General features: G+C 37.1%; 4 protein-coding genes across 12 annotated transcripts; 2 read left to right on the top strand and 2 right to left on the bottom strand.

The window, feature by feature from the left end:
* Positions 1-1938, bottom strand: LOC103425102 (DNA damage-repair/toleration protein DRT100-like). Its single transcript, XM_008363177.4, has one exon. It carries the CDS (start codon positions 1694-1696, stop codon positions 191-193), a length of 1506 nt encoding a protein of 501 aa, XP_008361399.4. The 5' UTR covers positions 1697-1938; the 3' UTR covers positions 1-190.
* Positions 1939-3643: 1705 nt separating this feature from the next.
* On the top strand, positions 3644-14053 carry LOC103407851 (SCY1-like protein 2 A). 2 transcript variants are annotated; one of them, XM_029101798.2, is made up of 14 exons: positions 3644-4500; positions 5023-5127; positions 6038-6148; positions 6580-6762; positions 7126-7252; positions 7804-7865; positions 8000-8086; positions 8466-8552; positions 9555-9668; positions 9862-9990; positions 10501-10563; positions 11904-12065; positions 12206-12324; positions 12477-14053. In XM_029101798.2, exons 1-14 carry the CDS (start codon positions 4006-4008, stop codon positions 13405-13407), a joined length of 2775 nt encoding a protein of 924 aa, XP_028957631.2. In that variant the 5' UTR covers positions 3644-4005; the 3' UTR covers positions 13408-14053. The 2 variants fall into 2 exon arrangements, with proteins under 2 accessions (XP_028957631.2, XP_028957632.2); XM_029101799.2 differs by having other exon boundaries at positions 3812-4504.
* A 3965-nt stretch (positions 14054-18018) lies between these two features.
* LOC103407848 (endoglucanase 9-like) lies at positions 18019-21729 on the top strand. The gene is made up of 6 exons (XM_008346720.4): positions 18019-18293; positions 19695-20198; positions 20312-20461; positions 20763-20874; positions 21097-21260; positions 21402-21729. The coding sequence occupies exons 1-6, from the start codon at positions 18063-18065 to the stop codon at positions 21726-21728; spliced, it is 1488 nt and encodes a 495-aa protein (XP_008344942.3). The 5' UTR covers positions 18019-18062; the 3' UTR covers position 21729.
* LOC103425079 (peptide chain release factor 1, mitochondrial) lies at positions 21064-26187 on the bottom strand. 8 transcript variants are annotated; one of them, XR_011581130.1, is made up of 13 exons: positions 25978-26153; positions 25638-25877; positions 25420-25520; positions 25204-25302; positions 24932-25115; positions 24799-24847; positions 24636-24714; positions 24453-24527; positions 24304-24381; positions 23981-24139; positions 23224-23319; positions 22611-22770; positions 21064-21245 (listed from the first exon to the last, which is right to left on the bottom strand). XR_011581130.1 is itself a non-coding variant. In XM_070822014.1 (13 exons), exons 3-12 carry the CDS (start codon positions 25480-25482, stop codon positions 22941-22943), a joined length of 1077 nt encoding a protein of 358 aa, XP_070678115.1. In that variant the 5' UTR covers positions 25483-25485; positions 25638-25793; positions 25978-26180; the 3' UTR covers positions 22479-22770; positions 22939-22940. The 8 variants fall into 8 exon arrangements, 7 of the variants coding, with proteins under 7 accessions (XP_070678115.1, XP_070678113.1, XP_070678117.1 ...); XM_070822014.1 differs by lacking the exon at positions 21064-21245 and adding an exon at positions 22939-23135 and having other exon boundaries at positions 22479-22770; positions 25420-25485; positions 25638-25793; positions 25978-26180; XM_070822012.1 differs by lacking the exon at positions 21064-21245 and adding an exon at positions 22939-23135 and having other exon boundaries at positions 22479-22770.

Raw genomic sequence — 26187 nt, 5'->3', positions numbered from 1 at the left:
TTGGAGTCTAATAATATCAATATATTACGTGAAGAAAAAACCTTACATACGATACGACATATTATTATTAACACACCACTGTAAATCCATTTCATAATTCATTTTCCTTTTTATTGTCCTCACGAAAACTAAGCCATCAGTCACGTGGCATTATTTCCCACCGAAACCTTATTGCTAGGGTTTTGCCACATTACTTGCAGAGATCTAGTGGAGCACCACAGAGACAATCATTCCCCAGAAACGCCGAAGCACCAAACTTGGTGGCCGGAAGCGGTCCGCAAAGATGATTGTGGCTGACGTTCAGTCTCTCCAGCCCTGAAACTCCACTCGGCACCTTCCCGAAAACCAAATTCCTCGACAAGTCCAAATACTTCAACGTCTTCACAATCCTCAACTTCTCCAAATCAAACTTCAACTTATTCCCAGAAGCCCAAAACCCCACCAAGAAATCGGTCCTGTTCAGCAGCCCGACTGGACTCCCCGAAATCTCGTTCTCTGATAAATCGATGTAATCGTAGAAATACGTCTCCGCCGGCTTCCAGTCGTCCAATTTCAACTTGATCCCACACTTTGCGAGCTTCAGAGAGTAGATGATCGGCGACGACGTCACCCATTTTGGAATTTGCTTCAGATGGAAGCTGTTGTACGACAAATCCAGGGACTCGATGCCTCTCACGTTCAGTTCCGGAAACGGGTCGGTGAGGTAATTACGAGAAAGATCGAGGTTGAAGATCTTGGTCAGATTCGCGAACTTCTGAGGCACGACGCCGGATAATTTGTTGCTAGAGAGGTTGAGGGTGTCGAGGGCCTTGAAATTGCCGAGAAAATCAGGGATTTGGCCGGTCAGGGCGTTGTGGCCGAGCTCCAGGTAGGCCAGTTTTGGCGCCAAATCGGAAATTGAAGCTGGGATTTTCCCGGTAAAGTAGTTGCCGGAGAGTCTGAGGACTCGGAGCTCCGGAAACGATGTGAAGAAATCGGGGATGGGACCCGACAACCCGTTTTGCTCGAGGTTGAAGAGGGTGAGGTTCTTGAGGTTTTGAATGCCGGATGGGATCGAACCGGTTAAGATGTTGCCGCCAAGGTTGAGCTGGGTGAGCCGGGTCAGCTTGGAGATTGAACTCGGAATTGGACCGGTGAACCGGTTGTAGTAAAAGCTGAGTGCTTCGAGTTGGGTTAAGTTGCCGATAGTGTTGGGTATTCGACCCGAGAGCTTGTTGTGTTCAATGTAGACGTATTTGAGGTCGGGTAGTCCGAATAGGAGATCCGGGAAGGGACCCGAGAGGTTAAGGTTTTGGAGATAGATGCCGTTCAAGAATTTGAGTTTGGAGAGAGAGGGCGAGATTTGACCGGATAAGTAAGTACTGGGCTTGTCGGGTTGACCCGAGAGGGAGAGGCTGGTGACCCGGTTGTTGAGGCAGTTTGTACCCGCCCATGTGCAGCAGTCTGTACCCTTTATCCATGAGCTTAGCTTGTTAGATGGGTCGGCTGTGATGGCCGATTTGAAGGCAAGCAGACCCGCTTCGTCGTCGACGTGGCAGGCTGCGGAAACGGGGTTCAGGCAACTGAAGGTGAGGATAGCAAGGAAGAGGAGGGGGAGGTTTTTCATGCTCAATATTATTGTTTCTGAGACAGCCAAATATGGCAAAAATGGAAAGTTGCATAATGAAGTAAAGCCAAAGAGATTTTTATAGGACATAAGACATGAGACAAGTTTGACTTTGGTTCTGCTGATTTTCACCAAACTTTGCACTTTTCTGAGTTATGTGATTTATACACGTGCTCCAGAGTGTAAAGTAAGAGAGCTTATATTATGTGAGGGAACTCTTATTATCCTTTCAAAAATTTCATTCTATACTTATTACAAGTGTATTTTTTTTAATTATAAAAAATTTGGAGTGCTAAATGAAATTTTTGAAATACGAATAACAATTTCTTTATGTGAAAGTGAAACTAATTCCTACAACTTACATCACGTTACGTTGTTGTATTAATAGATCGTCATGTCCCAAGATGTCTATCCAAATCCTAAGTTAGATACATTGAAAAATGGAAAAGTGAATTTAAAATCAAATAAATTTTTTTTTTTACTCAAATTCTCTTCCCATTAAAGTAGTATGACTTCTTCTCCTAAATTAGGAAAATGATTGATATGTAATCGGTTTATTGCTACGTGACATTTTTTGTTCAATAATACATTGTTATGTGTAAATTTTTCTTCACATAATGATGTGTTAGTGAACAAAAAAATCACATGACTGTAAATTTGTTCTATGTAAGTTTTTCTTTCACACCGAGCATGGACATAATCTTATGGTCTTATCTGCAATTATAAAAGGTTAAGAGCGGCGATTAAGATGGAGTTAATCAAATGGTCAAGCTTGTCAAAAAGAAGAAAAAAATGGTCAAGCTTATCGGCTTACATTTATGTCGGTTGGATCTAGATCCATAATATGTGGCTACTTGCTTCTAACTAAACAACTCTTTTAGAATACCCAACTTGTGGCTGACAAAAATTTACATACCAAGAAGGCTAGGATTCAAAACCTCTAGCTGGTGGTTCAGTAGTTGAATGTATATTTCAAATTTTGTATTTTATACGTTATGTTTTGAATTTGGTCGGTGCCAGTGCATTACATGACGATGCACTAGTTTATCACATTGTTAATGCTAGTACATCACAATGGGGAGGGAGAGAGAGAGAGAGAGAGAGTTGAGGCTTCTAGTTCAGACTCTCTTCATCTTCCTACAACAAATCAACAATCCTCCAATCATGTACACGACGATAAACAATAAACAACACATTATTCAGCCAAACGATGGGCAATATCATTTCCTTGAGCTAACCTTGAAGCCACATTTACACTATATTCACAAAAACAACTCATCAATTCAAGAGAGGGTTAGATATTCAAAGAGATAAAAGATGTAAATGAAACAATTTCAAAACCTCAAGGGTGTAACGTGAGAAAATTAGAACTTCATGCCTCATTTTGAAAATAATGCCAAACCTGAAGGGTGAACAATGTAATCAACCCTATATTTGTTTACGAAATCACGAGTTGGTGACCTAGTGGTAAATGACAGATTGCGATGCTTCATTCAAATTAAAAACTGGAGACCTTGGGTTCGAAACCCGCTGCTGGTGTGGAAGCCAAACTTGTGGGCATGGGAGGCTGAAATGCTTATGTGAGTCTTCCCTACCCCTAGAAGAGGTAGATAACCTTGATTTGCCACCAGTTGTCCCCCTTTTTAAAAAGAGAAAAAAAAAATTTATTTACGGGTGCTGCTCTTCACACATACATTTTTTTTCGACCGTCCGATTGAATGAATTTTTTTTTTCTTCTTAAAAAGAAGAATAATGAATGGCAAATCACGGTTATCTATTTAGTCCGATTGAATGAATTTAAGACAATAGAAAAAAAAAATTAACAAAGAGTGGAAAGATAAAAAAAATCTGCGAAACATCGTGTATATGGGCCTACTTAAAATTTCGTGTACCCCTACTTCAAAAGTGTCCAAGGGCTCATATATCATTGATCCAAATTTTACACTTAACTAGCTATATAAAGCCCAACCCACCCACCGACTATCCAAATATAAGCTGGCCGCCACGTGTGACTCAAGCATCTCACCTAAATAATCAGAAACGAATTAAAATTTAATTAATTAAACCCAACAGAGGCCAACTGAAAACAGCAACAAACTGCCCGTGCCCGGAGAGAGAACTTTGTCCCGAAACATTTGAAAAATCATTTTTTAAAATTAAAAAAATTAAAGAAAAGAAAATAAAAGAACTACGCAGAGAGAGAGAGGGAGGTGGAAACTGGAAAGCAGATGATCTGAGGAAAGCTTCCAAATTCCCTCCACCTTCTCCTCCGTCGTCGTCAACCCAAAACCCTAGACTTCCTTCCCAATTCTCGCAGATTACATACACCCATACCAACACTGCTTTTATATTGATTTGTTTTCCATCATACACATTGCAATTCCTCCATTCGTCCCAAGATGTCTCTCAATATGAAAACCCTAACACAAGCCCTCGCCAAGACCGCTGCGGTCATCGAAAAAACCGTACAGACCACGGTCCAGGAGGTCGCCGGACCCAAGCCTCTTCAGGACCACGAGCTCTTCGACCAGATCGGGTCCGCCGGACCGGGCCTGGTCTGGAAGCTCTATTCGGCCAAGGCGGCTCGTGAGTCTACGCGCGCGCACCAGTACCCCACCGTCTGCGTCTGGGTTTTGGATAAGAAGGCTCTGTCGGAGGCGCGCATGCGCGCCGGATTGCCCAAGGCGGCGGAAGATGGGTTTTTGGAGATCATTCGAGCTGATGCGGCGAGGCTGGTGAGGCTGAGGCACCCCGGGGTGGTGCACGTGGTGCAGGCTCTGGATGAGAACAAGAATGCCATGGCAATGGTGACGGAGCCGTTGTTTGCGTCTGTGGCAAATGCGCTTGGGAATGTGGAGAATGTGGCTAAGGTGCCCAAGGAGCTTAAAGGAATGGTAGGTAGGCTCTGGTGGGCTTCAACTGTTTCCTTTTATGCTGGTTTCAAGTTTCGATAGTGTAATTTCGGTAATTTAGTGAATGCATGTTTGGATTGGATTCGTATGGACCTTGTGAATATTGGAATGTAGTTTAAAACAGTTAAATGCTCGGTCGTATTCAGTTTCTTTTATGTGGATCACCAGTAAAGTAACCGACTTGAATTCGAATTTAGCTGTGTGATTTTGAGAATGATACATTTTATTAGTGTTAATAAGCGGATGCTCTGTAGAACAACCAAGTTGTTCGTATTCCGAATATGATGTGCTCCTTCTTGCGTCTAGATGTATGCCCACTTAAATTGATCTAGTTTGTAAATTTTTAATGGGCTGGATATTTTCTCTCTCCAAGGGGAGAATGTTCTGGAAAATATTATTCTACAGAAAGTGCATTTCCTTTAGTCAATCTCCTATCTGTCATGTGCTATATTCTGAATCATCCTGTGATATCATAGCTTGCTCAAAAGGATTTTTGCTTTGCAGGAAATGGGTATATTGGAGGTGAAGCATGGTTTGCTCCAGATAGCAGAATCCTTAGACTTTCTTCATAACAATGCGCGTCTCATTCATCGGGCCATATCACCTGAGGTTACAACTTCTTCTTTGTTTGTTTTCACAATATTTCAAATATTTAGAAGTGAAATTTGTCAAAATTTAAACTCTTTGTAGATATTTTATCTCTTGTTAATCTTGAGGCTAGAATGTCTAGCAGAATACTTTTCCTTGTTGTCCTCTGTAACGTGAAGGTATAATTGTTGGGTTTTGCGTCTCAACATTAGGATGATGCAGAAATTAGGTTTGTATTACCTATTTCATTTGGTAAACTTTTTGGGTTTGGATTTGACTTCTTGGTTGGATTCCTTATTTGGTGGAGAGTTTTTGTTAAATCTATTTGATTAGGGTTTGGATTTACTTCCTATTAGGATTCTATGTAAACCTAAGTCCTGTGCTCTATAAATAGGACAATAGGGTTAGTTTATTTTGTGTGGCTCATTTGTGTGACATTTTGGTGAGAGTCAATTTGTGAGTTTGTGAGTTAGAGAACAATTTAGGAGAATCTTCTCTGTTAGTTTTGTGTTCTCTACTGGTTTAGGTTTGTAATTTGTGGGATTTGGATTGTGAGAGTTTAAACACTATTTTGTAATCTCTGGTTGTATAGTGAAATTCCTTGCCATGTTTTGCCCGTGGACATAGGCTTTACGCCGAACAACGTTAAATCTCATGTATCCATATTTTTAGATTGTTTGTTTCTTCGCATTCGCCTACGAAGTTGATGTATGGTACTTTGTTAGAATTCGCTTCCCTTTGCACATAAAAGTACAACAATAATTACTAAGGAAAAACTTCGTTTCATTTTATTGCTTGATCTTTATGTATCAGTCCCTCACTGAGTCTAATAAGTGTGTTTCTTGCCAATTAGTTATCATACTTGTCCTCCAAATTAGAGGTTCAATGCATATTGAATATGTCAATTGAATGTGAAACCATATTGCTGCAGAATGTCTTTATTACATCAAGTGGAGCTTGGAAGCTTGGTGGATTTGGTTTTGCAATCTCAACAGATCAAGCCTCAGGAAATATGGCTAATGTTCAGGCATTCCATTATGCTGTGAGTAAAGCTTCTGTTATAAGCTTGTTACACAAAAAATTCTACTTCACCTGCATAGTTTGACAATTATGAAAATGTGTGCTTTCTGTCCTGCAGAATATTATTAGCACACATTTGTTTTTTTTTTTATTTTGATCTCTTAACATTCATGAATTTATGAATGTCTTCATTTTCTTCCTTGCTTTATCCAATTGTTTTCCATCTATGCGGTTGCATTTGCAACAACTTTGAATGATCTATACTTGCACACCGGATTTCTTTTCAAATAGTCAAGAGTTTGGCAGTTTCTTTATGAGCAGTATGATACTTCCTGGTTACAATGTTGACCGTAATTTTTTAGGTTTATTTATTTAAATCTTATCTAGATCCAATGAGAGTTCCCCATGAGCAATGTGTACCAATCATTAATTGATTTGATATGGGTTGCACAGGAATATGATGTTGAGGACTCTGTGCTGCCCCTTCAGCCATCACTGAACTACACTGCTCCTGAACTTGCTAGGAGCAAAGCATCCTCAGCTGGATGTTCTTCTGATATTTTCAGTTTTGGTTGTCTTGCCTACCACTTGATTGCTCACAAGCCTTTGCTTGACTGCCACAACAATGTCAAGATGGTAATTTTCCTTTAAATTCTTCACTTTTTTCATACAAATGCAAGTGTTTAATTGATAGCTTGTTCATGTACAGAAAACACAAAAAGAGCTTGTATGATTTGCTTTTTCTCGCCTATTTACTACAGTGACGAAGAATCAAATTATTGCTATATTTATTCCTCTTTCTACATCTCCTTTAACAAGGATCATCTCCAACTTTTAGCTGCTACGTCCCCCACATGCACACTAAAATAGGTCATGGAATGAAGTAGGATATGTGTACTGGTCTTTAATACTTTTCTCCATTTTCATTGAGTGATCCTCATGGATGATGTATGGTTGTGTATTGGTGATATTGTTAATACTGAAGTTTTTCTTTTGCAGTATATGAATACCTTAAGCTACTTATCCAGTGAAGCTTTTTCCCCTATTCCTCCAGAGTTAGTTCCTGACTTGCAAAGGATGCTTTCTACGAATGAGGCTTTCAGGCCAACATCAATGGATTTTACAGGTAACTCATTAAACCTAACTGTATTGGTGCTTTGCCACCAAATGTAGGAAAACATTTCTCTGCTTCCGATGTAGAATAAGAGACATAGAGGATGATATGTGTAAAGAGACAGAGAAGGTTAAGGAGAGGTAAATCATGTTAAAATCAAGTATGGTTACTAGGAACCTATTAATAATGTAGTATAGGCAATTTCAAGATTAATAAATACTTAGAAATAATTAAACCTAGTCACTGAATTTCCTGGTTCTATTGATTAAAAGTAAATAATAATCAAATCTCTAAGCCCACCATCATTGTTAAAAATAGAACGCATGAGTTAGGGATGTTCCTGTCCTGATACATGAAAATCACTCTCAATTCTCCGTGGAAGCCAACAGTAGTGTAGTATTATGGCTAGAATTTGTTTTGTCATACAGGTATTTTTGGTTTAATCTTTGCATTATAAAATGCATACACATTTGGCCAGGTTATTATTGTTATGTTACATGTTTAAGTGTACTCTGATTGCTCTTTGTCTCATACTCGGGTTTGTTTATAATATTTATTTGCAGGTTCTCCATTTTTCCGGGATGACACTAGGTTGCGTGCTCTTCGCTTTCTCGACCACATGCTTGTATGCATTTGCATTTCAGCGTAATCAGTGCATACTTCTGGGATAATGTTACCCTAGATTAATATCTTAAAAGAAGAAAAAAGGCTTGACAAAAAAGATTTACGTGGTCATAAATCATTTTTTTTTATTTGCAGGAAAGAGATAACATGCAGAAGTCCGAATTCCTGAAAGCATTATCTGATATGTGGAAAGATTTCGATTCTCGTGTATTGCGATATAAGGTTTCTTTTTTGTTTGATCAAGTGATGTGTCATTTATTTTGACAGTATTTATGTTTTGAGTATATGTTTGAATTTTGGAAACAAAGAATAATGAAAAGACCACCTGATTATTGAAATGAAAACGACATCATGATTTTTGTTTTTGGTTTGAGAAAAAAAGAACCAAGCGCAATGGCGTTCTAGGATTCATATAGCCGACCCCACTTAGTGGGAAAAGGCTTTGTTGTTGTTGTTGTGGTTTGAGAAAAAAGAACCCCTCAGGTATCTGGTTATGCCTATTGGTGATTTGTGTTTCACTATATTGCATTTCATAGTTTTGTTCAGCAAACTGCTAAAGATATTTTGTCTATTGAACATGGTCTCTATTATGTCTTTCTAGGTACTGCCGCCGCTTTGTGCAGAACTTAGGAATTTGGTTATGCAACCAATGATTCTGCCCATGGTTCTCACGATTGCAGAGTCTCAGGTACTAATTGCTTTGCCTTTGTGATTGGAAATGAGCCATTGTTAAAAAAAGCTTTGTAAAGGATTGTGACTGTTTGTAAACTAATCATGCAAGGCTTGTTATCATGTTTCAGATTCATTGTTCTAAAAATCCTCGCCTAGGCGCTAGGTGGCATGCCACTGTCCCGATTAATCCCTAGGCGTTTGAAAATTAAGAAAGGGTGCCTAGACCGGCCTAGGTTGCGACGCTCACTTAGACAGAAAATAGATAACTTTCATTTTTCATTTTAGTTCAATAAATTGTAAGACTTGTTGAATACTTGGATGAACACTTTATATGCTTGTTCCCCATGTTTTCAATATGTTCTAATACTTTATAATCTCTGTCTTTAAATAAAAAAAAACCGCTTAGGCCCTGCCTAGACGCTAGGCTCCTACCCGCCGCCCGACTAGCGCCTAACGCCTTTTATAACCTTGATTAGATTGTATTATAGTTCCAATAAAAAGGAAAGATGGTAGCAATGATGGATGCTTGAGTTTTTAATTGTTGGGGTGGTTTAGGCAGTTTGGAAATTTTTATTTTTGTCGCTGTAGTTTGAAAGTGTACCCTTGTCCATAGCATGCATGTCGTTTTTTTTTAAGAAAATATTGTTTTCTTGTTAAAAGAAAATTGTTGTCAGCTAGCCTTGGAGGGTTTAACTGAGAAAATAAGGAGTTCACACAGAATCACTCAAAATTATATGTGAATTTTTGAAAGATCCATGAAAACAAATATGTGATGATCTCATAAAAACTGCCATGATACTTAATTTTTTAAAACATGCACGATTATTGAGACATCAAGCACTAAGCCTAAACTTTCTATAATAATGTCTTAAAACCTGTACTCTCTCTCTCTCTCTCTCTCTCAATCTCTCGCGTGCACACACACACACAGAGTCATGGTAGAGTTTATGGACATCATCAAGTGACTTTACGTTTTATAGCTAGATTGACTAAGTTTATGTCTTAAAACATAATGTAGGATAAGAATGACTTTGAGTTATCAACATTGCCAGCCCTTGTTCCTGTCCTGAGCACCGCTGTGGGTGACACATTATTGTTGCTTTTGAAGCATGCAGAACTTATTATCAACAAGGTAAGTGAAAGCACTTTTCTTATTCTCTTATTTGGTATTATTGCATTATTCGGTTCAATCCCTGCACACTTTGTGTGCTGTGTCTGTTCAGTTCATGGAAGTGGTGATTATTCCCAGTGGATTACTATGTTGCTAGCAGATACTTTCCCCATTATTGAGTTATACACTTAACCTGTTAAGTATTTATTTTTAGACTATGCAAGATCACTTGATATCACATGTCCTGCCCATGATTGTTCGAGCATATGGTGATGGCGATGCTTGCATACAGGAGGAGGTTTTGAGGAAGTCTTCTTTCCTTGCCAAAAAAATTGATGTTCAGGTGAGTATGCATTTACATTCTTTGGAAGTGCGCACACACACACGTTCAGGTGAGTATGCATTTACATTCTTTGGAAGCACACACACACAGAGCAATGAAAACATTTGAAATACTACTTTTGAAGATGTGTTACAGTTGTGGGTTATACTGTTGGCTTTTTTTCTTTTTTTTTTTCCGTAATACAAAAATGTGTTTAGCACATGGATGAAGATAAACAAAAGCTATATTTTAGTTTTAGTATCTTTCTTCTAAATGTTCACTCACACACACACACACACACACTCTCTCTCTCTCTCTCTCTCTCTCTCTCTCAGTGCTGGAGACTTTTGAATATGTGTTACAGTTGTGGATTATACTGTTGGCTTTTTTTTTTCCGTAATACAAAAATCTGTTTAGCACATGGATGAAGATAAACAAAAGCTATATTTTAGTTTTAGTATCTTTCTTGTGAATCAACGTTTTATGGGAGAGCTACTAGTATTTGTTGTCTTATATTTTCATTATTTCCAGCTAGTGAAACAAGCTATTCTGCCTCGTGTTCATGGCTTAGCTCTTAAGACAACTGTTGCCGCGGTATGTATTTATTCTTTTGTTGGCTTTCTTTGGTTTCTTAAGTTTAATTTAAGAACATTCTTATTGTGCATTCACCTTAAATGATATCAGTCTGTTCTTGCCATTAGTGAAAATTGAAAATACTGAAATTTGATTTTCTTTCTGTTGGTTATACATAATTTAAAAAGAAAGAAAAAAAAAATAATCTGTTGTAACTTAAAAGCAACGGAGTTTGATGTTATAACTTATATTGAGCATGATTTGGTTTTCATTTCATTCATATTATGAATTTGGAATCAAACTAATTATTTAAGGATATGATCCCCTATAATAATATTTCTGGCACCACTGTGTTTTGGTCAGCCTCTTGGTTTCTTATCTTGAATTTAACTGGTATTTCCTTTGTTTATAGGTGTATCTAGTGGTCAACATTGTAATATGTTAATAACTTAATACCAACGAAGTGTCCCTGCCAGTCCTAGTAGATTGACTTTCAATTGTCTTTGGCCTGTCACTTCTATTATATTTTCTGTTATGCAAACTAGTTGATAGTACTTAGCACTCTATTTTACCAAGAGTTATTGACCTAATCATAGTAAGATGGAACTTAAGATCACACATTTTTATCACCTAATGTACCAGAAACTTGTCCGAGTTTCGTGCATCCTGTGCTAGTTGTATGTTGCTTCCTCATATGTCCCTGACACTTTGCATTACTGATCCTGAATGCGGAAAATGACTTGATTGAGTGATTATTATCTCCTAAATTGTTATTGAAGCATATTGTTTCTTTTGTTGAATTTGCACAGTATATACTGTTTTCTAATTCCACTAATTATTAAACCATTTGATTGTAATGGATTTGCCCATGTTTCTACTTCTGAGGAAATTAACTTTTTAAACTGCCATTTATTAATTAACATGCAACTTGTTAAAAAAATGGCATGATTCAGCAGTGAAAATTATAGAGGAATACAATTGTACAGTGGTATTCATCCTACGATTCACCTCTTGAATCTTCTGCCTGAGTTGGTTTCTCAAATATCATTGATTTGTGTATTTTCTTTGGACAATGGAATGCTGGTGGCAGTGAACTCATAAGAAATTAAAGTCCCAAAATACAGTTTTCTTTAGTTTTTTCTGAATTGACGGCCAATTGTATGACAGTTGAAGATGAATGACCTGGATGTTACCCTTTTTTTTTCTTGGTACTGTGGGTTCAACTGTAGCTTTTAATTCCATGAGACTACCAGTTCGAGGTGGCTCTTGAACTTGACTTGGGTGAATTTTATTTTGTTTTGTTATGGTTTAATCTTAATGTAACAATTGAACATGAATTTCAAATGTGCTTGTTTTGGCAGGTGAGAGTCAATGCTTTGCTTTGTCTAGGAGATTTGATTCCTACACTCGATAAGCATGCTATTTTGGATATTCTGCAAACAATTCAGCGTTGTACAGCAGTTGACCGCTCTGCTCCTACCCTTATGTGTACTCTTGGGGTGTCAAACTCAATTCTTAAGCAGGTAACCGTTTGCAATAATGAATCTGGTTCTGTGGTTGCTTTATCTGTCTTCCGTAACATTTTACCTAATATCGTTATGTATTATTAATTTATTACAAAGCTACAAGATATAATTCATTGTCTTTGCTTCATGATTTTCAGCATGGGGTAGAATTTGTTGCAGAGCATGTCCTCCCGCTGCTCATACCTCTTCTTACTGCCCAGCAATTAAATGTTCAGCAGTTTGCCAAATATATGCTCTTTGTCAAGGATATTCTGAGGTGATAATTGAATGTTTTGAGTTTCACCCAAGTAATGTCTGCATGCTTACATGCATTCTTATCAGTCTCAGTATTATATAATTCTTTCTCGCATTTAGTTTTACTGATATTAAGTCTTCTTTTCTGTATTGGACCTATTGGTTTTGTGGCAGGAAGATAGAGGAAAAACGGGGAGTTACTGTGACGGATTCTGGAATTCCAGAGGTAAAACCATCTCCATCTGTCAACGGACTCCACTCCCAAGTCCCAAGCAAAATAAGCGGAAATGTTGCCACCGCTGCAAACAGCGGTCCAGCATGGGATGAAGATTGGGGTCCTATAAAAAAGCAGCCCTCCAATTCCCTCCAAATTTCTACAAATTCCATTACCTCCACTTATCCCACTCCGGGTAATGAACCAATTCAAGTAACTTCTTCACAGCCAAATTCCTTGTTGCGAACTACAGTAACTAGTCAGCAAACACCCGTATCATGTCCCCCAGTTGATATAGAGTGGCCTCCTCGGGCGTCTTCTGGAGTTACCCCAGTTGCTGATACTGAGAAGCAATTAAATGCAGGAGCATCATCCAGTTCCAGTTTTGATGACGTTGATCCCTTTGTTAACTGGCCCCCACGGCCTAGTGGCCAAGTAAGTGGAATGGGCCCTTCTAACAATGGTACGATAGAGCCTCCCAGAAACAAACTGTCCAGTGGATCAAACAGTATGAACCTCTACAGCGATAGCAATGATAGTTGGGCCTTTGTTACTGGAAGGTCTGTTGAGCAAATAGGACTTGGTCAAGGCAATGCAACTTCGATTACTGGTGGTTTGGGTAGCTCAGGTTTTAACCCCCCGAGTTCTATTGGATTTATGAAACAGAATCAACCGATATCAGCTTCAAATGCTTACACAGATGAAAGATCAGCTGATCTTGGGTCCATATTTGCTTCTGGAAATAATGCGCAGACAGCACCAAGACTTGCTCCTCCCCCATCAACTGCTGTAGGTCGAGGAAGAGGTAGAGGGAAGGGTGCTAGTTCAGTGTCACGCTCCAGCCATGAGAAATCGGCAACTGAACAGCCACCCCTCTTGGATCTGCTATAAAGCTTAATACATGGTTTTAACCTTCATAACGTTGGATGTAAGAAGGGCACAACAAGAGATTTGGGAATGGCCCATGTAGAGTAGGCCTGCCTTGCTGTGTGGAGAAACTGATTTTGTAAATGATTTTGGGATACTACCGTCATATTTCGAGCATGGGTGACTGACAGCCAGCAGCAGCTCTCGGGGATATCAAGGTTTGTTATGTATCGGTCTTTTTTGTGCTTAGTTTGTATTTTGTTGTGATTTGGCACCAAATTTTGCATTGTAATTTGAAAGCATGTTGGGTTCAATTCTTCTGGATAAGTGTAATCTTCGTTGCAGGCCCAGCCTCAAAGACTGGGTTTGAAATCAATAAAAGAGAGTCAGGGTGGCTGAATGATATTGGAAGCAATATGTATATGTACCGAACAATTTTTGCTACTTGGATTTGTTTTTGTAGTCACTGACTCATCGCCAAGTGCGTATTCACCTTTCTTCATTTTTTCTTCTTCTGCTGTATGAAATTGTTATATAGGTGAGAGATTGAGAGTGGTTTTATTGTGGTTATGGTAGTAAAGACTCAAGTGCCTTACCGGAGGTGGGAGTTTGTAAGATGGTAAAGACATGAAAGTAGAGCTGCCTGCCAATCGGCAATTGTACATTTCAAGTTTTGTGCGTTCTGTTTTACTTGCCTTGAATGGTGATGTGATATATTATTTTTGTCGGATTGACACGAGCAACGGGCCAGACTGACACGAGCATGACACAAATAAATAAGTCGTGTTCAAGCTCTATTACATTGATTGTTATTTCATTGTCTATTTTTTGAAATTTATTTTCAATAAGCAATTTCAGATTAACAAACAAAATTCTTTTAATATTACACTTTAGAAAAGAAGAAAAGTATAAGAGAAGTATCCACATTTAAGTGAATCACGTAAAGACTTGTGTGGTGGTGTATTTTACGAACCTAACATAGTTAGTAGTTAAGCCAATTATTTGCATGAACATGCACATATCGACATGTAATGGAGCTCAAGATATATAGTAAGTGCACCTCACTTTTGCATTTGGCATGTAATACATTGAATTGAAGAGAGTTATAATTAAGAATATAGAATCATATTTGAGTACATTGTATAACAAATAATAATAAAAACATATCCGCAATTAATTTAGTAGGTACATCATTAAGTGTATGTCATAGAAGGGTGTAATAGAATTAGCCAAGTTTTGAATTTTTGGAAAATTCAAATACCTTCTAATTTCAATTTTAAATTTTGAAATTTCAGTTTCGGACTTGAATTTTGCACGGAATATTTTTGGAACTCTTGGCCAGAAAATGGGAATATTAGAGAAGTAAATAGCACGAATGCAATGCATGGATTGCTGCCGCCGCCGCCGCCGCCTACTAGAAGTAATTCCTAAACTTGAAGCGTTATTAATTTTATTTTATTTTCTAAAGAACTTCATGTATAGTTAAGCAGAATGCAGTGCATGAAACAGACGTAAATAGGACTACTGAACGAAGAGGATTAGGGGTTTAGGGGGAGTATCTGTATCTTATCTTTATTCTTTATCCTTCAGTTATCATATATAATGCTTGTAAAATCATGGATTGGCTTATCCTCAAATCAAGCTAGCAATCCAGAAAGCCTATATTTATGCATGCCTCAACCCTGCTTTGATATTAATTTGGTCACTTTAAACTTTTTGCTAAATAAATAAATCAATTATTTATACTCTTCCAACGCATGACTAATCGCATGATTAATCTAGCTAGTAAACAACCATTAATCAACCAAGAGTAATGGATGCACTTGTCATGATCAACAACAAGAGGATCTGCTTAATATGCTTTCACTGAGTCCAATTGTAGGGTTAGAGTTCGGATTCCTGCTTCAATATGTCTAGTTTCTATGTTATTTGAGCAAGATTCAAGTATAATCGAAATTAACAGTAAAAGATTTCAACTTGGTCAAGCTCAAGTACGTAGTACGTTTGTAAAAACAAAACAAGTGTTTTGGAGTATGATGCAAGAGACTACTTATCACCTAAGCCTCCTCAATTTCATCTTGAATCAGTTTTGTAAGAAAGATGGAGGTCAAGTAGGCTTGTCATGATTTAGGCTTGAAAATGTCCAAAGTGGTGATTGGTTTTCAAGTTGAGTGAAATAACAAGTAAAGCCACTTCGATCTCCCTTTCTATTCAAACTACCTCTCCAAAAAGTCTTAAATATAGTATAATACATTATAAAACTAGCTTACTCCTAAAGCATACGAAACAAAGTAGATATGGAGATCCCCAGCCATTTTGAATGTCTAGTCTCAACACCGTCACATAGTTTTATAATTCCATTTATGTTAACTTTGCCACCAACTCATATATATATATAGAGGAAAGTGATATTCACACATCCATTCACACACATTTTTGTTAATTTTTTGGTTATTTACTTTCTTCAATTCATTCGATTTGATAACAAAAAATTAAGAAAAATGTGTAGAAGTAAAAATAAATGTGTGAATAGCATTACCGTATATATACATATGAATAACACGTGTAAAGTACACAACGCCACAAGCATTCTAGGTACACACAGAAAAAAAAACTTTATCTGAGAAAATAAAGATTTAAACAAAAGCAACTCACATGGGATGAGATGACATGCATTAATCAATCATCTCCGAACTCCAATCGTTATTATAAAATGAATTAATTATGGGAATGGAATATTGTAACGCGGGAATGGAATTGGATTCTCTCGGAGGCAAACCCTCGAGATCCTTTTGACTGGGGTTAAAATTCAACGGCTACAATTATTATAACTTTTAGAGGACTCCCTCTGTTTGTAGTTGTTGGATAAAAATTCAACGGTACACTAACACCGATCAAGAGGATCTCGAGAGGTTGCCTCGGAGAGGATCCAATTCCTGCAGGAATTTCAATAAAGTGGGCCGTTATTTTTGCACTCTTTTCTGCTTGTCTATGGATTCTCTGCCTAACACTTACCCCTTAATATGACCCAAAATCACGGTCTCTGCTTTCTCCTTCGGCCAGGCATTTGTACACAATGGTCGGGCATGGACCAAACACCATTAACTAGTAATTTAAAATTATAATTTAGTGGTTAGTCTTTATCATTTGTAAATGAGAAGTCTTAAGTTTGATTATTGCCGAATGCGAATTCTAACCAAATTATTATAATTAATTCATTGTAAGGCTTAGCAAACTCTTTTACCTCTTTAGTGTAGATAACACCGCATATATTTAAAAGATACTACTAATGCATGAGGTAATGATTCAGTTTTTGCTTGCACTTACGATCGAAATTGTTGTGTGTATTCATTACATTCACACATTGTTACATTCATAATATGTATCTGATTGATTCACTCAAATTCTAAAACATGTACACTTGATAATAATATTTAACCCTAACCTTTAATAGTAAAATACTTAATACATGTATTACTCTTCGATAGAAATCATGCTGCCTGATGTATCGAATACGCTGAACGATTTTTCAGACAACATTAAAAAAGAAAACTATATATATGGCCATTGGTTTAGAGAAACTGAGGCCAAATGCATGCCATGCATGATAATGATGCTTGTGAATTTATCACAATTAATGATGTAAAGTAGTAGTTAGTTATGCTTCAGAAAATTCGGAGCATTACTAATCCATATTTTATGCTTAATGGGCCAATCGTGGGTTTACCACCCAAAACAAAAGAAACAAGTTCAAATGGTTAACATGTTTGACTTAATGATAGTGTTCCACTCAATTTGGAGTCGACTATTTATGTAATTTTGTTAAAAAAAAATTTTGCATGACACTACCAAAAAAATGAGTAATAATAACTTAAGTTTTGTTTTCTATACAACAACCTTCTATTTAAGGGTGGAATATTTGTTCTAAACCATGCAGTAGACCGGTCAAAATAATTAAGTTTTGAACTTACCATTTAGGTGAGAAAAACATGAGACTTCTTATTTAAAATGAGTAAGAAGTTTTATATTCGATTTTCGTCAAAAGTTAATTGAAATCACATTATTATTGGCTCATTGTGAGGTTTAACTTACTCTCGCACCCCCTTTATGTAGATAATATCGTTTGTTATAAAAAAAAAAATGTAATGTAATTTACTCCTTAATCTTTATAAATCTAGGTATGCATAGGGCGGCGGGTGCATGGAAAAGAAGATCAAGGTTGAATAAGTAACTTTGCAATGAGCTACGGTTTGTTCCTCTTTATAAATCTTAGGGAGAAGGGAAAACAAACTAACCAAAATATCATATTTCACTTAACACCTGTATAGTGGCTTATCTATTTATTTGTAAGTGAGATCTTAATGTCGAATTTTGTAGATGATAAATTTATATCAAATTAATATGCTTAACTCATACATATTGTGGCTTAAACTCAAATCTTACGCTTCTGTGTAAACATAATGTTGTATTTAATCCTATATATAACAATATAATATATATAAAAATAAGAAGGGGGAACGAAGGAAGAACAAAAGGCCAGAATTTGCGGCATGGTGACTGGTCTTTCCCGCTCCTATTTAAAGGCATCTCAATCGGCACAAAGTCACGAACTAATCTCAAAATCGCATTACTCATTGGCTGCTTAATTTTTACATTTGGGAAAAAAAATTTAAGTTCCAATGGCAAAGAGATTACCACTAACCCTCTTCATCTCTGTCGTTGTAATATTGGGCAGTAGTATTAGTAGTAGTGTCCAAATCCAAGCTGTAGGCAACCCTAATTACAGAGAGGCCCTGGCAAAGTCCATACTCTTCTTTCAGGGACAAAGGTCAGGGAGACTCCCCGCCGGTGCTGCCCAACAAATCACATGGAGGTTCAATTCTGGGCTTTCCGATGGTCGTCTGGCAAATGTAAATATGCTATATACTTAATTACTGCATTGTATTTTGTTTTTTTAATTTAGCTCGTTATAGATGGTCAATTTCTGGAATATTGCATTACCCTTCATGCATACAAACCTATTCACACTATTTGTAATGTGGTCTCTCTGTAAGTTAGGGAGGGAAAGGGAAGGTAATGGTACAGTCAGCCGCACACATGTGAGAAATCCGATCAGTAGCAATGTGGTGGATGGGGGCAATAGGGTGGGGTACGTTAAAAGGCTTAACTGTGTTTTTAGGTCAAAGGGAAGTTATTGATAAATAATAACTTTTAATAAATTAAGGCAATCACTATATATATTTTCAAGTTCTAAAAGATGGCGCTAGCTGCGCTAGGGCCTAGCACTTCGACGGCTAGATGGTGCCTAGGCGGACTAAACGGATTGAAGTAAATTTATTATATATTGTATATATAAGTGTCTGTTTATACCTAAAAAATACATAATTGCATTGGAATACATAAATTTCAAAATAAAATATTAGAACATAATACAAAATGAAAGTTATCTATTTTATGTCAAAGTGGGAGTCGCGACTTAGGTGGGTATCTAGACCGGTCTGGGTAGTTTAAGTGGGCCTAGGCGGTCTTGGTGGGGGCCTAAGTAGGTCTAGGTGCTCTTTTTTAATTTTTAAATGTCTAAGGATTAATCGGAGTAGTGGCTAACTGCAGCCTAATGTCTATACATGAATATTTAGAATAGTGTATATATTAAAGGGGTGTGAAGCATATAGATATACTCTTACATGTGGTTTGAAATTGTGATCCGAAAATATTGTTTCAATGGATAATGCTTGGAGTATCACCAACTGATCGTTTTACTGCTTGCTTTATATAAGTGCAAAGATGATAGACACATGCAAAGCATACGAACAAAAAGAAAGAAAAATATGAGTGCAAATAAAATCTTCTGAATTTAGTCTCTAAGCGTGGTCAAATGTAGGGAAGGTCAAATGATTTCTTCACAAAGAAAAAGATGTAAAAAGAAAAGGAATAGTGAATGTAATGAAAACAATTAAGCACTTTGATCCTTTTCTTTTTTACCTACTATGTTTGTACAAGGTAAATTTATTAAGTATGTGTATTATGACAGTATTTCAAATTAATCATGCAATGCACTGTTATATGTTTTATATTTTCTACGTAATATTATGTAATTGACTTAAGATACCGTCATATTAATAATATCCTATTACAAAAATAAAAACCAAATCTTTTCAAAATTCTAAGGAAATTACGAAATAGTCACGAGCGTTTCATTGGAATGAGAAGTTACTTGTCTGGTGCACCAAATATTATTGTGTAGACAAAATTTGATTGGAGACAAACATGAACCTTCGACCTATATGAAAATATTTGCATCAATTTTGCAGGTGGACTTAACTGGAGGATACTATGACGCTGGAGACAATGTCAAGTTCAACTTCCCAATGGCATTCACCACCACAATGCTGTCATGGGGAGCACTTGAATATGGCAAGCGCATTGGCCTCCAGTTACCAGAAGCCCGGGCAGCGATACGGTGGGCCACGGATTATCTTCTAAAGTGTGCTAGGCAAACGCCCGGTAAACTCTATGTTGGGGTCGGTGATCCAAATGTGGACCATAAATGTTGGGAGAGGCCAGAAGACATGGACACGCTTAGAACCGTGTACTCAGTCTCACCAAGCAACCCGGGCTCGGACGTTGCTGGAGAGACAGCCGCTGCATTAGCGGCTGCTTCTTTAGTTTTCCGGAAGGTTGATCCGAAATACTCAAAGTTGCTGTTGAACACGGCCAAGAATGTGATGCAGTTTGCAATTCAGTACCGAGGGGCATACAGTGATTCACTTGGATCTGCAGTCTGCCCATTTTATTGCTCATATTCTGGATATAAGGTAGGTAACATAGAATCCGGATCCTCTTTATCCTTGCTAGATTTTGCGTCAATTTTTTATTTGTTAATTTATTGACCTTTCCAATTTGGTAAAAAAAATAAAAATAAATTCAGGATGAGCTGCTGTGGGGAGCTGCATGGCTTTTTAGAGCGAGTAATGAACTTTATTATTACAATTTTATGAAATCCTTGGGAGCTAGTGATTCAACAGACATTTTCAGCTGGGACAACAAATTTGCTGGTGCTTATGTTTTATTATCAAGGGTACAAATTCTATACTCATCATCAACCTTTTTCCACCTTATTTCAGTACAATTGTTCTATTAAGGGTGCATTTCATATATAACGATTCGTTTTTAGTTTTCAAACATTTGTTTTCACTTTGTTTGAAAACTAAATAATTTATTTGTTAAATGTATTTGGTAATGTTTTTCAGTTTTCAAAATACTAAAAGCTGAAAACTCAAAATTAAAATGATTTTCAAAAGGCCTCAAATTAATTTTTATTGTTCTTACTTTAATTATAAATTTATAAATTCTAACAAAGTGGTTTATATATTTCTTAGAGGGCATTGTTGAACAACGACAAAAACTTTGAGCCATATAAACAACAAGCAGAGCAATTTATGTGCCGGATTTTGCCTAACTCACCCTCTTCAAGTACTCAATATACACAAGGTAAACATAGTTGTTTTCACTATTGGTTTATCACTTCAGCCAATTTTTGACCTGCCAAAATCTCAGTAAGTATGGATTCAAATATAGAATACGGAAATTATAGTAGGATTGTTATTAGCAATCTAAAATGGTTATTCTTGCATTCTTCCTTCCCTTGTTTTTCCGTGAGAGAGTAGTGTAAAATAAATGTGTTCTAACCATGTATATTCGTTTAAAATATAGGAGGGCTCATATATAAGCTGCCTGGAAGTAACCTCCAATATGTGACCTCAATAACATTCTTGCTTACTACCTATTCCAAGTACATGGCTGTTAGAAAGCTCACATTCAACTGTGGTACCCTCGTCGTCACTCCGAAGACCTTAAGAAACCTTGCAAAACAACAGGTACATCAATTAATCCTGCGTGACAATGTCAAACTGTAAATTTGAACCACTGATTATTATGTTAATTATCATCTAAGTGTTTACTCTAAGTTCAATCATTTATCATTTTATACAGGGGCTGATTTTTATTGAAATTTTTAGGTGGACTACATTTTAGGGGTAAACCCTCTGAAGATGTCCTACATGGTAGGGTATGGACCCTACTATCCCAAGAGAATTCACCACAGAGGATCCTCGTTGCCTTCATTGGCAAGCCATCCTCAGACCATAGGTTGTGATGGTGGTTTCCAACCATTCTTTTATTCGTTAAACCCAAACCCTAACATCTTAGTTGGAGCCGTTGTCGGAGGTCCAAACCAGAACGATGGGTTCCCAGATGACCGCAGTGATTACAGTCACTCTGAGCCTGCAACGTACATAAATGGCGCTATTGTAGGACCCTTGGCATACTTTGCAGGGAGCTTATAAAGTTGATGATCTTAGGCTCACAATGAGCAGCAGCTTATAAGAGTTTCTCTTTCTTTCTTCGTTTCTTTTTTCTTTTTTCTTTTCTTCTCTATATGGTTCCCGTTTATCTCAAAATCTAACTATATGTTATGAACTAGCTAGCTACGAGTGGAATTTGTCATTCTGATGGCTGTCCTAGGTAACAATCATTTCAATCTTCATACCTACAGGCTACCTCAATGTGTGGAGAATAAGAGGTTACATATCCTTTAGAAACTTTTGGAGAACTTGTTCAACTATCAAAGAAGATGAAAGGAAGAAGTTTTGTAATAGGACACAATTTACTTTAATGTGATTGAATAAATAACAGATGAGGCTTTAAAATCCTTCACTTCATATACAATATTAAGTCGAAAGCGGAGATATGTTTTGAACACTTCCTCGTGACCTTCCACCATAGTAGGCTGCAATCATTTGTGAATTTGAACTTTCCAAATATATTGAAAGTATATACTACTACTAAGAAAAGCAGACGCTAGTACACCACTGCTGAGAGAAGTATTGCATTCTTTTAGAATTTGGACTTCTTGTTATTTTACTCTTTGGATGACTCTAGACTTTTCAACTACGAACGGCCTCTTAATATTATGGTTTACTAGTATTTTTCTTCACTTGTAAATGAGAAGTCTTAGATTCAATTCAATTCTCGCCAAAGACGAATTCAAACCACATTATTGAAAGAAAAAAAAAAAAAGAGTAAACACAGTTCAATTAAGATCTATAAAAAATAGTGTCGTTTTAATTATCCACTTAACATTTTTCATTGAGTCCTAGAAACAAAAGACAATCATTATTTGCTAATTAAGGCGTTGAACCCAACAAATCTTAGTCTTTGTGAGTTACCTTTTAGTATGCCTCAAGTGACTCAGAAATTTCACTACACTATAATACTAGTGGCTGGGCAGTTTTAATCCTTTCCACTTTGGTAAAAACAAAATCAGGATGAGCTGCTGTGGGGAGCTGCATGGCTTTTTAGAGCAACAAATGAAGTTTTAGGATTTATCTGCATACAAAAATCCACGAATGTTCATATAAAAACTAATATTCACGAACGCGAGCATATAAAAATAGAGTATTTGGATTTAACTGCATAGTAAGATATTGTTCACCAAGAACAGTTAATATATCAGCACCAAAGAATGGTACAGTATACTATTGCTAGTCATCATACTTTCACTGCGAAGAACTGAAAGAAGCAATTGCATCCATTTCTTCTTGCAAAACAAGGGCATCAATAAATACATCCAGATTCTCTCCCTGCATCACATCATTTATCGAATGATGAGTGATGCCAACACGGTGATCCGTTACACGTCCTTGAGGAAAATTGTATGTACGGATGCGTTCAGATCTATCCCCACTACCAATCTGTTCAATGTGTTGAGCACCATAAACCAATATTGAAAGCAAAGCCAAACCAGATTGTATCAACTAAAATTCATCATATCATGCATACCTGTTGAGATCGAAGTTTTGTTCGATTGGCGTGAAGTCTAGACCTCTCTATCTCATAAAGCTTTGCACACAACACCTTAAGTGCCTTGGCTTTGTTCTACAAGGACCCCCAAAATTGGAAACGAGAAATATAGTAAAGAACAAGGACTACAAGAACAAAAATAAATAAATACCAAAAAAGATAATTAGCCTGTACGTTATCAGAATGCTCACGTAATGGAGGTCAACAATCATACATTGTACATCACAGATGTTGCAAAAGAATTCAATGAATGAGTATGATTTCTGTAACCATGCACAACTAAATCATACATAAAACAAAAAAAGTTGCCCATGCCCACTTGGACCTATAAATATTTGTGACATCCTTTAGGCATGAGTGCTTCAGAGAAGGCAGGGCATGTTGGGAGAACAATTTGTGAATTTTTCAAGTTTCAGGCTACGTTGAATGTCGGCTTAGGGGTTTTAGGGTTTAGGGAATAAAAGGACATACGAATCTATAATTCTCCATCTAATTTGTTAAAGTGACCAACAATGTTTAGAATAAGTTATTGCCAGTGAAAAATGATATAGTAAAAGATGATATACGTATATAATTTTATACATAGTTCAGGAAAAAAGCTCCTTTTGTATTTCACTAGATTTTTCTAATAAAACTGTACTAGGAAAATTATCAACTCCATATAACAAAAGAAAAATGAATTTTAAGCTCAAGGATACAACAACTGTAATTTAGCTGAAAAAAGTTTTGGTAATACCATATGTTGGGATCGCTCGTCTTGTATGGCTACAGTCATGCCAGTTGGAATATGAGTTATTCTAACAGCACTGTTAGTTGTATTTGCATGTTGACCACCTGAACCACCAGATCTATACGTGTCAATTCTCAAATCTTCGTTCCTCAGGTGGACATCTACCTGCAGCAATCCCATATACATATGGTCAGAAAAAATAATGTCATTTTGAAAGCAAAATCACAATAACCACAAAGTCCGGATGTCAAACAGTGAATACAAGAAACTTATGTCAATAGATAAATGTTAGATTCAGTCTTCCAACTAAAAAGATTAGCACGTAGAACCTCATCAGCTTGAGGAAGGATAGCAACAGAAACAGCACTAGTGTGAATACGTCCAGACTTCTCTGTCACAGGAACTCGCTGCCAAAACAACATTGTCAGTATTTTTGGGGGCAACTGTAAGTACTGCATTGAGCAGGTGGGAGGCAAACCTGTACTCTGTGAACCCCACTCTCAAATTTAAGTTTCCCATAAACATCAGCTCCTGAGATCGCTGCAGTAGCTTCCTGGAAAGATGTTATGATTAGCATGTAGCATCGCATGCATTAGGTGTTTAAAGCATCTAGCTCAATCTGGGTCTGTTGAAAGGCGTGAGTTAAAATCAGACATCACACCTTATATCCTTTAAGATCAGACTCAGTTATATCCACCACTTCAAACTTCCAGCCCTTCTTTTGTGAGAATCTATCATACCTGTGGTTAATTGTTATACGCACAAGATGAGACTCTCGAGGAGAAAATACATACAAGAATTTACAAGTATTGATACAAACTTACATTTTAAATATGTCCATTGCAAACAAAGAAGCCTCGTCCCCACCAGTTCCTAATGAAATCTTTCGTCATATAAAAAATAAAAAAATAAAAGACATGCAATGGAATAAAAATTTGTTAGGCAGGCGCGTAATACCTGCTCTGACCTCTAATATGCAATCCCTCTCATCAGCATCATCCTTAGGAAGCAGGGACTTGAGCAACAAATTGTGCAGCCTTCTTTCTTCGTGGATGGCTTGATCCAATTCGGTAGTTACCATATCAAGCATGTCTTTTTCTTGAGAACACTCATCGATGAGAGTCCTCAAACCATTAATCTCCTACAAAGCAGAGAAGCAAACAAATGATTTAGTTCGGTCTGCACAAGGATAAAGGTTTATGTTGAAGGTTTTGTTCTAATGTCAGTACCTTGGTTGTGGCTCTTAGACGACTTATAAGGTCCACGGAAGTGCTGAGTTTCCGTAGCTCCTTGTTCGCCCTCGCATACTCTTCTGCAGAGGCATCAGGCTGTCTTCAAGCAAAAGGTCCAACACCATTTCAATTCCAAAATTTGTTTTTTGTTCTTAGTCAAACACTACATTTAACTATAATTCCGCAAACAGAGAGTCAACGACATAGGTAAACCTGGTTAATGAGAGTGTGAAGAAAACCACTCCTCTGCTCGATAAGCGATAGCCTTTGCTCCATGATCTTAATAAGTTTTGGAGATAGATCAGGCTCCAATTCTGCTCATTTTTTTTTCATTTGTATAAATGTAAAACTAATTTAAACATAAAGAAAACAACATCGAAGAAGAAAGCATCACTGGTAGTGGTATTAATCAACAGAAACAACAAACGAACCCGTTGAGAATGAACGAAGAAATCGAAAAGGATGGGAAAAGGCAGGCACTGCTGGCCGGACCAAATTACGCCACACTTGGCTTCTCATTGTCACACTCCCTCCCAGAAACCCCTCCCCCTTAGTACGAACAAATCCAAACAAAAGTAGCAATAAATCTGAAATTCGAATAACACAAGAACAGTACAACTAATTAATTAACCAACAAGTGCACAATTTCAAGAATTCATAATCTCCGTGCCCTGCCAACCAACAAGTGCTAATTAATTAACCCGTGAAATATCCGGAAATCAATTAAATAAAAAAATAATAAGATTAAGAAAAGTAACAACAAGAAGGTACCTATGACTGAAAGCAAAAGAAGCAAATGAGAAAATCAGCTTTTATCAGCTTTAGCTTGTGGGAAAGTGCTTGCGTTGCGACTTGCGAGTGATTGAGTTGAGTTGTTGGATTGCACTGTCTAGTTTGTACGAAAGAAAATCAAAGAAGAAGAAGAAGAAGCCATGGGAAGCAAGACCAGGAAGCAACAAGAAGTGGGCTTAAGCTTAACCT

Source organism: Malus domestica, chromosome 05 (assembly GCF_042453785.1).
Source record: "Malus domestica chromosome 05, GDT2T_hap1".
In the NCBI taxonomy this organism is placed as follows: Eukaryota; Viridiplantae; Streptophyta; class Magnoliopsida; order Rosales; family Rosaceae; genus Malus; species Malus domestica.
Note: the sequence above shows the minus strand (reverse complement) of the source record. Positions and strands in the feature narration are given on the sequence as shown.